Source organism: Phoca vitulina, unplaced genomic scaffold, assembly GCF_004348235.1.
Source record: "Phoca vitulina isolate PV1807 unplaced genomic scaffold, GSC_HSeal_1.0 scaffold5, whole genome shotgun sequence".
NCBI lineage: Eukaryota > Metazoa > Chordata > Mammalia > Carnivora > Phocidae > Phoca > Phoca vitulina.
In genome coordinates, this window is record NW_022589708.1 from 841,156 (window position 1) to 855,832 (window position 14,677).

The 14,677-nt window shown below is 58.5% G+C and overlaps 1 protein-coding gene across 2 annotated transcripts; it reads right to left on the reverse strand.

Moving 5' to 3' along the window:
* Positions 1 to 989: 989 nt before the first annotated feature.
* On the reverse strand, positions 990 to 13,780 carry F10 (coagulation factor X). 2 transcript variants are annotated; one of them, XM_032402576.1, is made up of 8 exons: positions 13,330 to 13,780; positions 11,538 to 11,698; positions 8,246 to 8,270; positions 7,208 to 7,321; positions 5,547 to 5,678; positions 4,573 to 4,826; positions 2,396 to 2,513; positions 990 to 1,597 (listed from the first exon to the last, which is right to left on the reverse strand). In XM_032402576.1, the coding sequence occupies exons 1-8, from the start codon at positions 13,397 to 13,399 to the stop codon at positions 1,008 to 1,010; spliced, it is 1,464 nt and encodes a 487-aa protein (XP_032258467.1). In that variant the 5' UTR covers positions 13,400 to 13,780; the 3' UTR covers positions 990 to 1,007. The 2 variants fall into 2 exon arrangements, with proteins under 2 accessions (XP_032258467.1, XP_032258468.1); XM_032402577.1 differs by having other exon boundaries at positions 2,406 to 2,513; positions 13,330 to 13,399.
* Positions 13,781 to 14,677: the final 897 nt, after the last annotated feature.

The window sequence follows — 14,677 nt, forward strand, 5'->3', positions numbered from 1 at the left end:
CCAGAGAGCGGGGGAGCCGGCCTGCGCCGCTGGGGCCCCTCTCCGGAGGCCTCTGACCCACGCGGCCCTCGGCTTTCTCTGCTTTCCTCAGACCGGCTCTGGGAAACGGCGTCGCCGTTCACAAAGATTTTCCTAACCTTGCAATATCTACTGTTTACAAAACACTCTGCCCAGCTTGTGACATTTGGGGGCGTCTTCGTACTGGAACTTTGAAACTTTGCTTAGCGAAGTTACGCAAAACACAAACTGTGCAGGGCCATTTGGAAAACGCTCCGGGGCGGGTCTGGTCTGAGGTGACCCGTCGTGTTTTCTAAAGCACTTCGCTTCTCAGGGCCACTTAGTTGGGGGCCTGGAGCGCCGCGGACGGTGACGGGAAGGGCTTGCCGCGTCCCTCCCACAGTCCCGCCCGCGCACCATGCCCTCGTGGGGTCACTGAGGGGCCGCGTCCACACTGATTTAACGCTGGGGGCTGGGGCAGCCAGCCCTGGGGGCGCAGGAGCTGCTCAGGGGGCGGCGGTGGCCCCGGCTGATTCCAGCGTGAGGCCAGAAGGGAGAAGCAGCTAAGTCCACGCAAAAGCGTCCCTGCCCATGAGAGGCTGTCGGAGAGCCTGCCCGCGAGGACGCGCTCCCGCCCCATCTCAGTGCTGGGACCCCCGCCCCACCCGATCCCTGCTCCCAGAACCTAGTTACTCCAAGTGTCCTGAGCCACGTGGCAGCCTCGGGCACTCAAAACCAGAAGCCCCCGCTGCGCACAGGAACGGCGCATCGCGGGTTTGGTCATCCCGGGGACCCCGATCCTACAAAGGATAGCGTTTCCCGAAGAAGCCCCCCAGCCCGGCGAGGGAACGGCAGGCTCTAGTGTTCCAAAGGAAAATTCTCCAGGGCAGAGCCAGAGAAAACCAGGACAAGGGATCCACGCAGACCTCGTCGCCGCAGACGGGAGACCTGCTCCAGGCGCCACCCGTGTGAGCACAAACGAGACACCAGCGGGTCTTGAGGGAATGACTTTAATGGGGGTGGGGCGTAGGGTTCCCCGCGGGCACTGGGGCCGTGGCCCTGGCTTTCATGGATCTGTCGATCCACTTGAGGAAGTTGGTGACCTTGGTGTAGACCCCATACTTCCCTTTCCGTGCACATCCTTCTCCCCAGCTGACGATGCCGGTGACGAAGTAGGTGTCCTTGAACCGGGTGACGTGGGGGCCCCCGCTGTCCCCCTGGCAGGCGTCCTGGGGCTTCGAGTCGTAGCCGGCGCAGAACATGTTCTGGGTGATGCTGAAGCTGCTGGACAGCTTGCACGTGTTCCTGTCCACGTACGGTACCTCCATCATCTTGAGGGTCCTGGACGGGCGGCCCTTCTCATGGGTCTTCCCGAAGCCGCTGACGATGCCCGTCTTCTGTGTCATGAGCGTGGCCTCGGCCCAGTCCTTCTGGGGCAGGCAGGCGGGGGCCACGTTCCTGCGGAAGGTGATGGGCGTCTTCAGCTTGATGACGGCGATGTCGAAGTCGTAGGTCTCCCTGACGAACCGGTTGTGCTTGATGATCATCTCCACCTCGTGCGCCACCTCGTCGCCCTCCTCCTCCTCCGTGTTCCGTTCACCTGCACAGCGGCAAGGACATGGGGGGGCTCGGCTCAGGGTGGGCCGTGCACTCACCTGCACGTTGCTGCTCAGAGCACCTGTTACTGTGTTTGTATGAAAAAGTGGAATATGGTCACTAGAAAATCTGAAAGACGAAGGGAAGCATGAAGCAAATAAAAGCGACCTCCAGTGTCGCTCCCCAGGGGCGACCACCGGTCACACTTCATAACCGTGGCCAGCGCCTCAGGCAGGCATTTCCTGAGACTGTCGCGCGGCAGGGGTGCCGGCTCCGGATCCCGCGGTCGTCGGAGGCGGCACGGCCGGTCGGGACGGGGAAGTGCTGTGTCAATTCTCAGGGAATGAAAACACAAATTCAAAATGTCTCATTAATACTTTTAAAATTGATTACACACTGAAATAATATTTTGGATATATTGGATGATGAGATATCGCTAAGATTAATTTCATCTGGGAACTTTACCACCGTATCAGAGAGAACTAGCCATCACACGGTGGCTCATTTGCGGCTGGTAGAGAAGGACAGACATTACAAAATGTGACGGGCCACACTCCGGGCTCAGACTGTTGAGGAGGAGCTCTGGAAGCCTTCCTGGAGGAAGGGGCACTGAGGCGGGCTCACGGCACCGGGTCTGGACTGGAGCACGTCAGGGAGGGAAACCCCCCCCCCCCCGCTCTGTGACACCCCCCACCTGCGCCCTCAGGGTTCCGTTGTGTCAACCCATGTTTCCAGCTAGCAGCTCTGAAGATAAGTGCCAGGGGGCCCTGCAGGGCAGCGGAGGGCTCGTGCCGCCACTTACCTACCCTCACCGTGAATTTCTTGGCTTGTTGGAGACAGTGAGCCGCTGTGAGGACGTAGTACTTGCTCAGGATGGTGCCCCCGCAAAACCCCTCATTTTCCTCGTTGATGAGCAGAGCCTGCAAGGAGCACAACTGAGTCCGCCAGGTTGGGTCTGACTTGGAGAAGAGGAGTGGGAGAGCTTTCCTCTCGGCCTCCCGGCCTGCGTCAGGGCCTCCCCCTGCTGCCGTCCAGCCTGGAACCTGCAGACTCCTGCGAGTCCCAGGGGCGTTCAGCTGCGGGCCTCCCTCACTGTGGGGCTCGCGGTGGGGCGGTGGCCCCGGCCCCTGCCCAGCTGCCCCCCAGCCCGTGCCTGGACCCCGCGCGGGTTTGGGCAGCTCCTGTGCATGGAGCAGCGCCCTGGTGGACTTAGCGGATGTTCGCCGAGGCCCCACCGAGTGCTGGCGAGGGCACCCGGGGAGCTTTCGGCCGCGCTTCCCCTGGCTTTCTGCGCCTGAGCCGCGGGCTCCCAGGACACGAGCAGTCGCACACCCTCCAGAGCTCCCGTAGAAACACGGTTTTCAACGTGAAAAACCTTTGCTATGTGGCTCTGAATTAGAGCCCAGACCAGGCAGGTGCCAGGCTTTGGGGACAACAGTTTCTGGTGTCGGGGCAGGTGTGCCCCCGTTCAAGGGCAGTGTCCTTGGAATCCATGTGGCTCCCCCTGGAGGTGACCTTCTCCCCGCCGGGACTGGAGAGGGAGGGAGGGAGGGAGCACCGGCAGCGCGGCTCGCACCACCCCTTCCCCCAGAGAGCGGGGCTTGCAAATCTGGAGAGGAGCCCTTTCTGCTTCTCCTGGGGAGTTCCACACCCTGTGAGCGAGTGGGCGGGAGTTCCTGGCTGGGGGCGTATGCCGGTCAGTGGAACAGGGAACAACCTGAGGTTCTGAAAGAGCCCTTGAAGACCGCCGTGACTAGTGGGGAAACGGCTGCCGCCTTTCCCTGCGTGACTGATCAGCTCCTAAACCAGCTCTGGTGACCAGTGATGGAGAGTCAGGCTCCCCGTACCTGCACCCCACCTCTTCCTCCCAACACGGAGGGAGCCCAGGAGTCAGGAGTCCCCTGGACAGGACCCTGCTGCCGGGCGCATCCCCCCCATCCTCTCTGCCTGCAACCAAAGCCACCGACATGCCACCCGGGTTAGGGGTGGGGGCAGCTCCTCTGGCTGCCTCCCCTACCCCGCGGCTGCCCCACGCGGCTGCCCCCCGCAGCTGCATGTGCGAGTCACACACCAACTCCAGCTGGGGTGGCTCGGGTGGGCTCGCGGCCCTTCCTGGATCTAGACGTGCACACGTCAGGGGATACAGCGGATCTCATGTCCTGCACTCCACGCCCAGGGCCCCGTCGGAGCCACAACAGTTCTCTGTGAATGCACGCTGCCCGCAAGGTGACCGCACCCTGAATCGCTCCTCCCGGGCCTCCCGATAATTCAGGCAAACGCACGCCCATCGCGGAGCTTGGAGTGGGAGCAGGCTGAGCTCCTTTCTAAAGGTTGTTGGAGTTTTGCTTGTAGGTGAAGCCATTTTGGCTTCTAAACCCTAAACTTGAAGTTAGGATTGCCAGATAAGATAGAGGACACCCAGGTCAACCTGAATCAGATAAATAGCAAACAGTTTTTAGTGTAAATGTGTCCCCCGTAGTCTTTGGGACATACTCACATTAAAAATTGTTCATTGTTTATCTGAAGCTCAAAGCATAAGTCCTGTGTTGTTCTTTGCTAAATCGGGCAACCTTAGTCCAAATCAACAAGGGAAGAGGGATTTTTTTACCTTGGCAAACACACGGATGCGCTCTTCTCCGAGTTACTACCTGCCTTGGCAGGATTTACATTTTGGTAAAAAATCTTTTTACCAGATTAGAGAGGAGGCAAGGGGAGTGACTCTTTCTGCTGGTGGTCAGAAGAGCAAGCCCAGGGCATGGCCGCGCCGGGCAGCGCTCTCCCCTGCCGACCTGAGCCTGCAGCCCAGCCAGTAGCCGTGGCGGGACTACCTCTTCTTTCGGTCTGTGCTTCACGGGCATGCAGATGGGGACGGATGGGGGGTGGGGAGGGACAGGGCCCACTTGTCATCTCCGCACCGCCCACCCCGGGGCAGCGGGGTGTGTCCACCGCCTGTGCCACCCCGGCCCGCTCCTCGGTCACCTGCCAGGGACATTCGCCGTCTTTGCAGTCCTGCCCACCCACGATCCGGACCACGCTTCTCGCATCCTCCTCATTGCTGGGGCCTGTCCCGTTGAAGGGCAGCAGGAACAGAGTGCTCTGGGTGGGAGGCAGATCCCCAGGGCCAGACTGCTCCTGCATGCTGGCTTCGGCTTCCGAGGGGCCCTCGCTGCTGTGAGTGGTCTCCGCTGACCTCTTCTGGCGCCCCATCGTGGTTTTCCCGCAGGGGAAAGGCTCTGAAAGGACGGGCCAGCTTCAGCAGAGCGAGAACCTCCCTGACTCACAGGCACAACCCTCCCGACCTGACCTGGGGGAGGAGAGTGGGGGGAACAGCGGGGACCGCCGAGGGCCCGGGTTACAGGACGGAGGCCATTGTCACAGGCAGGGAATGTGTCCAGCTTCTGGAACACCCGAGACTCTGCACCCCGACCAGAGCTGTGGGTCAGGCAGGGGACCAGGCTTTGAGGAGCACATGGGGCCACCGTGAGAAGCAGATGGAGCTAAGAGAGAGAGGAGTGGCCTCTCAGAAGCTCTGGCCCAGGTGGGCCCTGCAGCGGTGAGGACCCCCTGCGTAGGTCCCCTCACTAGGCCATGCCCTCTGGGAGCCTCCGGGCCAGACTCAACGGCCCGGCTCTCATTACAGAGAAAGAAACTAAAGCCCACCGCTTGGGGCCTGCCCAACCTGCTCATTCTTGGGGGTCCGTGGTACCCCTTGCAGCTCCTGCACCCCCCAAGTCCACGGCCCTTATAGCCCATGCTGCCCTACACCTGCTCACTCCCAGCCGTCCAGGGCGACAGAGTGTGCCTTGGCCACAAGCACGTCGTGGCTCCTCAGGGCTGGCACTACCCCACCTTCACCGGCACCCAGGGAGCTGGCAGTCCCGCTGGCCCCAGTCCTCAGCTCCCAGAACCAGCGGGACGCTGGCGGGCCCACCCCTCCGGCCCACGGCTCCTACCTGTGGAGACGCAGGACTTGCCGTTGTCCCCGAGGACGTACCCGCTGGCGCAGGAGCATACCACCGAGCTCCGTTCCTCCCTGCAGAACTGCTCGCAGTCCCCGTTATCCACGCTGCACAGCTTCCGCGTGGCTGCAGGACACGACAGCCTGGGGAACCTGAGGCCACACCTAGCCCGGAGGAGGGACGGCAGCACCAGGAGCCCATCCACGCACCCGCCAACCCCACAGGGGACCCGACCGCTGCAGCAAAGGGCCAGGACCACGTGGCCGATGCCTCTGAACTGGGCCCAAGCAAACAGGACAGGCACCGAGAGCAGGCGAGGGGCTGGGGTCCACTCCTCCGTGTCCACGCTGCTCCCGCCCCACCACTCCCCAGACCACGTGGGGACGGCATGGTGTCTGCAGCGCCCTGGGTGCCAGACTTCCAGAAGGTCCTGCAGAAAGCCCAGCACGCCCCCGGAGGGCCCTGGACGCTGGCGGGTCACAAGTTCAGCCCTCAGAAGGGCACGCGCCCCTCCCCACAGCCGCAGGCCCGGTGTGCACAGGCTGCATGCACGAGGACGGGCCCTGGGGCTAGGTGCTCAGGCAGGGACGGGCCGCATGGCCACGGGCCCGTCCACTGAGCCTGGAGGATCCCCCCGCCAGAATAAAGGGGCCGGAACACATCTCAGAGACTGGGGTCCCGGCTCCGGTGCGGCAGCGGGAGGGACGGGCGGGGGCGCGTGCTGGACTCAGGCCACCTGGCACGTCACGGGACGCTCTCGACACTGAGAGGCCGTGGAGCTTCCGGCGGCTTCGAGGCTGGGCCGAGCACGCCACACCCAGCCCCCAACTCACGTCACTGACGCCACCACGGCAATTTACCTTACATTCCGCATTTGGGTTTGGATGATGAAATAATTACAGTGAGAAGATCAACGTTAGCGCAGCTTTAGAAATGACGCACGGTGGCTCGGGGCTGAGCCACGCGGGGAGCCGCAGAGGCGGCTCTGGGCTTTGGGCAGCGGGATTCGCAGCTGACAGTCCCCAAGGGAACCAGCCCAAAAAATGCAAGCCAAGAGCGCACTCTGCAGATTACAAAGGAAGTTCCCCGGGAGAAGTGTGGGTCTTCCTGTATTAGGGGGAAGCTGGCCTAAGACAAATCTAATTTCTATTAAATTAATCACCATATCAGGAAAACTCTCAGTGACTTTTTCATGTAGAATTCATTAAATGTATCACATTTTTATAATTGGACAATCCCGGACGGTTTGGAATTGACATTCGCACTAACAGACGTGAGTGGAGGGTGGTGATTCAGAGCCGCTGCCGGGACCGCAAGGAATCCCGTAGCCGGTGAGGGGGAGCGCCACCCTGGCAGAGAAACGGCCCCATCTCGTCTCTGAGTTATGGGCCCAGCGCTCCACGAATGTGCCACAAGCCCCTGAGAGGAAGGGACGTGGCTGCGTGTCTCTCACCGTACCCTAAAACCGAGCAGATTGTAGGAGACATTGGGCTCTAACTTTACTGCATCTGCTGTTCCTACATGGCACAGCATGTGGGAGCGCAGACTCGAAATCAGGAGGAACCCGAGACTGTTTCCCTGGGAGGTTTGGCTCCTTCCCTGGTTCCTGATGTCAGGTGAGCCCGAGCTGAAGGGACACCGGGAAGAGAACTCACACAATTCACAGTTTTTGCCTTCGTATCCTTCCGAGCAGGTGCACGTGTACTCCCCGAGGCCGTCTGTGCACTGGCCCTCGTTCTGGCAAGGACTGCTCTCACACTGGTCGCCGTCTGCGGAGACAGGGTTTGGGAACCCAGCTTGCAGGCAGCTCCCATGATGGTGGAAGTGGCTTTGCGCTGTTGATCTTGGCACGTGCTGTTCAGATAGCTTGAATAAACCTGAAATCTTCCTGTCTCCCTGTAAACATTTCTCCCATCTGGACCTCATTTTACCCCCACCTTCTGCGGCTCTACGTACGTGATGCTCTTATCTAACTGGGCCATTGATAAGCTTTTCTATTTCTGCGGAGATGTTTGGCAGTGTGTTTTCAACAGAGTGAGGAGCTCTGGGCTCTGGGCTGGTGACCGTGTGGGACCAGCTGGGAGGTCAGAGGGCGGGGGATTCCCTGACACTTATTTCTAGGCTCAGCACTGACAAGGCCCGTGTTTGGGGGCCTCTTCCCAGGTGGTCTGGAGGTAAAATCAGAATGCAAACATTACTGTCCAGCACTAACATGGAACTTCACATTTCTTGGTGCATTTGGACAATCTAATTTAGAGACAGGTCCAGTAGCCATTTTGAGAAATTTGAAAAGTGTTACCAGAATGAGACATGAGTCATGATTTATACCATCTCATAAGCTGCAAACATTCAATCTTCTTAGAAGACCTAATCTTTCAGACTCTATTCTTTGTTTCTACCTAATACCTTGGATTAAGAAAATTATCATAGAGTTTGGTACTCCTCAAGTGAGAGTGAACTAATTAAATCTACATTTAAGTAAGTAACAAAACTAGAATTAGCATAAAGTTACAAAAAATAATTTCACAATAACTGTTATGAAAACACTCAGAGAGGAAAAGTCTTAGGTGAGTAAGAAATAAGCAGGAGTGGACAGGAAATTCAAGAAGTAGTTTCAAAAACTCAAATACAATCTCTCTCTATTTCAATGTCTGAATGAACCCCACTCAACATTAAAATAGAAAACATCTCACCTCTGTATTTATTCCAGAATTCAGTCTAAAAGGGGAAAGAAGATTTAAAAATACATTAGGGAAAAGAGAGACATTTCACACAACCACCACGCTCTGCCTGAGTGGGGTGCTTTCCCAAACGGAGGCCTTTCCTGGCGTCTTTGCTGTGGGGCTCCGCAGCCTACGAGGGAAGTTTTCAGATCTGCTGTGTCTGCACAGATGGGACTTTGGTCATCCTAGATGCACCAGCTCTGTTGAATGTTGAAAAACTATTTTTAAGTTAATCACTGAGGAATGGATTATACCAGAAGTGGTTTGCTCTGTTTGCTATACCCAAGCGGATCAATGAATGGTTTTGAGTTAAGATATCTGGGTCAAAGATTCAATAAGGGATCAGATGCTTGGTGAATAATCATGTTAAATTGAAAAAATGGTAATTGGTGATTAGGTTAAAAGAGGGCACCAAAAGCCTATATTACACTAAAAAAATGTTCATGGTCTTAAAAATCATTTTTGCTGTGTTCCGTAGTTTGAACAGTGTACAACCCCCCCCGCCCCAACTTCAGGTGCAACCTCAGGATGTGGTCTTAATGGAAATAGGGTGTGGGCAGTTGTGATTAAGGTTGGAGAGGAGACCCCACGGGCTCAGGGCTGACACTGAGTGCTCTCAGGAGAGATGGAAAGGGCACGAGAGCCGCACGCAGAGACAGAGCAGAGCCTGAGGGATGTGCCCACGAGGCAAGGAGGGCCCAGGACCCCTGGCAGCGCCCAACACTCGGAGAGGGAGGGGCGTGGAGCTCGTTCTCCCGCAGACCTCCAAAAGGAACCTTTCCACTTTCACTGTTTGTGGGCCCTGATCCTGGGCGCCCAGGGAAGCTACATTTTCATAGGGACCAAGGTCGGAATGACTCGGCAGAACCTCAGGGCACGGGCTCTGTTGCTGCCCCCAGCACACATCGTACTTCGTTAGCAGATAACCGAAAAGACTAAACTAAAGACAAACTAAAGAGAAGAGTAAAAGCCTCCCTGGGGCTCCTGGGCGGCTCAGTCGGTCAAGCCTCAGACTCTTGATCTCAGCTCAGGTCTTGATCTCAGGGTCCTGAGTTCAAGCCCCGCATTGAGCTCCATGCTTGGAGCCTACTTTAAAAAAAAAAAAAAAAAAAAAAAAAAATATATATATATATATATATATATATATATATATAATTAAGAGTAAACGTCTTCCTAAGTTCCCATACCTCTGAAGCCTACAACTTTGCACATACTAAAAGCATAAGATAAAGTTTGGAATTTTCTGGAATGTTCTTCATGATGACCTGTAATTCTTGAAGTAACAAGAAGCATATATAACCCTGTATTAAACATTCCTTCCCCGGAGCTCTCTCCTCTTTGGGAAGGTTGTGTATCCTGGGCAGCGGTCCTCACCTGGGCGCAAACAAGACTCTATTCCTTTTTATTTGTAAAGAAGTTCTAAAGGGTTTGTTCATTTCGTGTTGACACCTGCTAACACCTTGATTTGGACTTGCGGCCTCCAGGACCATGCGAGTTCTAAGACACCCGGTGTGTGGTGCTTTCCAGAAGCCTCAGGAAACTCAGACACTGTCTCTTTAAAATTTCAGTGAGAAAAGAATCACACAGCAAAAAACGACTATTTTGGTGTACAATTCTGTGAAATCCAACACGCCCGCATTTGTGCCACCACGACCACAGTCAAGACACAGAACAGCTCCAGCCCCCCGACACTCACAGCCCACGGCAGCCGCACCCCCAGAGCCACAAATCTGCTCTTCGTCCCGGCCGCGACTTCTGAGCCCCTCACACAACCTGGGGAGACCGGCTCCTTCACTCGGCACGGCGCCTCCGAAACTCACCCCAGCGCCGTGCGCACCAGCGGCTTGTCCCATTGCCGAGGGGAATGCCGCCACCGTGGATCCAGGGGCCACCCAAACAAGGACACCGGCATCACCGCTAGTTTGGGGCGATGGTGACTGGTTATAGACGTTCACACCCAGGTGTCCGTGTGAGCAGGGTCCGTGCTCAGGAGTGGGGTTGCGGGGTCAGAGGGCAATGGCGTTAGGAGACGTGGTCCAGCAGCGTCCGGGCCCCCGCACCTGCCCGGCGCGGGTCCCGTCGGTGGTTTCCAGCCTGCAGGGGGGCGTCCGCGCTCCTGTAAGGGCCCAGGAGGTCGCGAGTCTGCTGCGCACACTTGCCAACGGGGCGTCCGCCCTTGTGACGGGTCTGTTCACGTCTTCCGATCCGTGGCGTCAGTCGGTCATTGATGCTCTTCGGCTGAGTGTGCGAGTTCCTCATATATTCTGAATACAGATCCTTTGTTGGGTGTGTGGTTGGCAAGTGTTTTCTTAGTTAATAGCTTGTATCTTTATTCTTCAAGATTTTTCACAGAGCACGTCTTAAATCTTGAGTAAAGTCTCATTTACCCATTTTCTCTTTGATGGGTTATGGTTTTGATGTTGTGTCTAAGAAATTTTGCCTAATTCCGTGTCATGACAATTTTCGCCCTGAGGTTTTATGTTTTACCTTTAGATCTATGATCATTTTGAGTTAATTTTTGTTCCGTTGTGAGGTTTAGGTCAAAGTTGACCTTTTCTGTATGGAGATAGGCAGTTGTCCCAATATCATCAGTTGAAAAAGACAATTCTTCCTTCATTGAGTTGTTTATGAACCTTTGTCAGATAGCAATTGGCCATATTTTCATGGGTCAATTTATGGACTTTCTAGTCTATCCCATTGATTTCTGTATCTGTCCCTTTCCCGAAACACACACTAATGCGTCTGCGGTTAGCGTAGCTTCAAGTCACAGAGCGTGATTCCTCTCCTTTCTCAGAATTGTTTCAGCTACTCTGATTTCTTTGCTTTTCCATACTTCCAAATTTAGAATCGGTTCGTCTCTGTCTGACGGAATGTTCACTGGCAACGCATTAACTCTACAAGCGCAGCTCCTCGGGTGTCCACGTCAAGTACGGCGGCGGCCGTGGATTTGGGCAAAACCCGCCGGCTCCGTGTCCTGGTGTGCGGCCCAGCCCAGGGAGGCGTGACTCAGGCCGTGAATCATTTTTAAACGAACACCTTACCTTTCAGAGTTGGTTTAACAAAACCTCTGGATGGCCTCACGGCCCTCCTACCAGATGGGACCTCACGCTGCCCTCAGACGCCCCCACCGCCCCCCGCGGGACAGGTGGCGGAGGAGGACTGCCCTCTCCCCACCCAGCACACACGGGGGGCCCGGGGCTGCTCTGTCCCGGCCTCCACCTGGGGAGCCCCTGCCGCAGGGCGCCTGCGCACCAGCCCTTACCGTCTTGGCGGTGTCCTCAAAGACTTCGCGGGCCTCCTCGAAGGAGCACGTCTCCTCCATACACTCTCTTTCCAGGTTCCCTTTCTTCATCTCTTCCCAAAACGAGTTCGCCCTGCGGACCCGCCCCAGGACGCTGCTGGCGCGCTCCGGGCTGAGGAACACTAGCGACAGGCAGGGACTTGTCGCCCGGAGGGCCTCAGCAGCGGCCTGCTCTCCCCCTGCAGGATCTGCTCACCCCTGCGCTGCAAGAGGGCCCCTTCCTCGCATCCACCTCCCTCGTGACCCCACAAGTGACCAGGCCCCAGGTGCCCCCAGCCCCCCTGCACGGCCCGCAGAGCTTCACGTGGCCACCCAAGCCCTCCCTCACCTCTCCCTGCCCTGGGGTCCTGGGGTTGCCACCTCCCGGTCCCCCCGCCTGCGCCTGGCCCACCACCCTTCCAGGGCTCAACTCCCGTTAAGGGGGAGCCGCGGTGCCATTGTGAGCAAGCTTTTACCAAGTCCTAGGACACACATACACACAAAACAGCACTTTCAAGAAATAGTACTTACTACAACATTTCTACTTGATTTCTGTTCCATTTCACTTAAAAACCCACTGAATTGGTCTGTGACTCTCAAATGAGTCATGACCTGCCGGCTGAAATATCTTGGATCCAAGAGCCTCGGGGCTCCTCCTCGCTGAGGCTGGGTCGCCCACGCTCTGCTGGCTCTCCACGGAGGCCCTGAGGCCCCAGGGCCCTTTCTCACCCTGCACCCCGTCTGCCTTCTTTCCTGCCCTCACAGAGGCTCTTCCTGGTGGGGACCTGCGTCCCGAGCTCCGTCCTCCCCTCTCTGCAGGGCCGGCGGCCTGCCCTCTGCTCAGAGCGCCCACTCCCCACGTGCAGAGCCAGACACCGGACCCGGCAGCCAGGCAGCCGAGCTTCAGACGCAGCTCCATCACCTGCTACTTAAAGCTGACACAAGGGGTCACTCCCTGCGTCTCAGAGTTATGTGAGTTTGAGGCTGGGACACACAGGTACTCACTAAACCTTAGCTTCACTCCCGTCTCAGATCGCTTTCCCTTCCAAGGCGACACCGAGCTCAAACTTGTCTGTGGACACCCCATCACCCCAAAGGTCTGCCGCGCTACCGAGCACGCAGGTCCCTCCCTGCTCCGATCTTCTCCCCCCTTCTCACTTCCCACCGCCTCCTTGTCCTTCCACACCGGGTCCCCTCAGGCTCCGGCCCTCCCCTCCATCCAGGGCACGAACAGCCCCCGGGATGCCGCTCCCCTGCCCTCTCCTCTGCCTTTGCTCTGCTTGCCCCCCTTCTGGGTCTCTTCTCTCTGGACAGCCTAGGGCCTGGAAGGTGCAGAAACCCCTCTCTGTCCAGCCTTGAACCGGGCACCCCTTTTCCTGACCAAGCCAGCCTGAGGGTGGAGGCACCAGCTTCTGTCTCATTCTCTTTCCGCCATGGAAGCTCCTCTCTGCTGTGACCCCCCCGGGCCCGCCCCAGCTCGCTCTGGCCGCGGAGGGGGCACGTCTCTCTGTCTCTCTTGGTCTCTCCCTCCTTCTCTGTCCACGAGCTTCTGTGTGCGACCGCTGGTCTGCCGTCTGACTCCCCACCCACGAGGAGGGAGGCACGCCTGGCCCTGGGCTACCCTTGGCTGAGGCCACCAGGCCCGGCCATGTCACAGCACGGGCTGGGCACCACTCTCCCCACTGTGGAGATTCGGGGCATCACCCTGACTCCCGCCGTCCCTCCTCCTCCCCGGGGGCCATCTCTGCAGTGTGCAGGGCGAGGGGGCACTTACCACTGCCCCCCGGCAGCAGGAGTCCGGCCAGGGAGGCGCCGAGCAGGACGAGGCACAGTGGGCCCGCCATGGTGTGGCCAAGGACAGCGCGTCCGTCCCGCTGTGACAGGTCTCTGGGGCAAGGTTCAGTCACCCTGGCTCCAGGCGGCTGGTCGTCTTTCTCTTATCACTGCCTCCTGATTGGAGCCTGGGCCGCGAGAGGGCCGGGGGGCAGGTGACCGCGCGGGGCCATGGCCGCCCTGCCCCTGCAGCCCTGGGGAGGTCCGGCGGGCCTCGTCCTCCTCAGCTACCGCGCCCGGAGGGGCACAGGGAGTGTTAGGAGACGATAAAAGCGTCATTTCATAGTTTCCAGGTGTTCTGTCTGCTCTTGTTTCGTCCTCACGAGCATGATGAGAGCCAAGTGTCGTTTCCCGTCTGTCCTCCAGGTGCAGAGTGTCAGCCCACGGCCGTCTGACGCACACGTGGGGCTCGAACCAGGACTGCGGGCCTTGGCGGCGCGGCTCGGGGCCTCGGTCTCCGGGTGGTATCTGGGGTCTTGTCCTGTGTTCCGCCCGTGCGTCAGGCTGATAGCCGCCCCCCAAAGTCAGGGGCTCCAAGAGGCAGGCGTGTCCCTCTGGGCCACAGGCTGCTACACACACCTCTGGGAGGACTTTCCTGGCCCAGCGTGGCCCTGCCGCCGGCCAGACGCGTCGGCCCCAGACCGGGAGGGGCTGCACCCAGGCCGGCCCTCCCAGCCCCGGCGCCGAGCCACGGAGGCGCCCTGGAGGCGCACACGCCGCCGGGGGCCCAGCTCCGAGGACCGGGCTTCGCCGCGCACACCCTACTGGGGGGCTCGCAGCGCGTCTGTTTCCCTCTCACACCAAGCGGCAGTGGAGGGGAGACCGGCCACCCCACGGCCCAGCCACAGCCCCTTGGGGGCAGGGAAGTGTAGAGGGCACCCGGCCGGCTCACTGACCGCAGAATGTGGGGCGCTCACCTGCTTGGCTTTCACCCCAGGGAGGTCCCACAACCAGGGCTGTGTCCCCCCAGGACACACGACAGCACCAGGAATAGCTCAGGTCTGTGCCCGTGGGAAGCAGCTCACCCCACGGTGGTCAGGCCAGGGAGGGAGGCGTGCGGGCTGCGCGTTGGGTGCAGGGCCCCTTGTGGGGGGGCAGAGACAGAGAGGGAGAGAGACAGGGACAGAGAGAGATAGGGACAGGGACAGAGACAGAGATAGAGACAGGGACAGAGAGAGACAGGGTCAGAGAGGGACAGAGACAGAGACAGAGAGGGAGACAGAGACAGGGACAGAGAGAGACAGAGACAGGGACAGGGACAGAGACAGAGATAGAGACAGGGACAGAGA

Coding starts and splice junctions, on each gene's coding strand:
- F10 (XM_032402576.1), bottom strand. CDS start 13,399: ATGGCGGGCCCACTGTGCCTCGTCCTGCTCGGCGCCTCCCTGGCCGGA. Junction 7,322..8,245: donor ATTCTGGAATAAATACAGAG/GTGAGATGTTTT, acceptor CTGTCTCCGCAG/ACGGCGACCAGTGTGAGAGC. Junction 4,827..5,546: donor CAAGTCCTGCGTCTCCACAG/GTAGGAGCCGTG, acceptor CCGTCCTTTCAG/AGCCTTTCCCCTGCGGGAAA.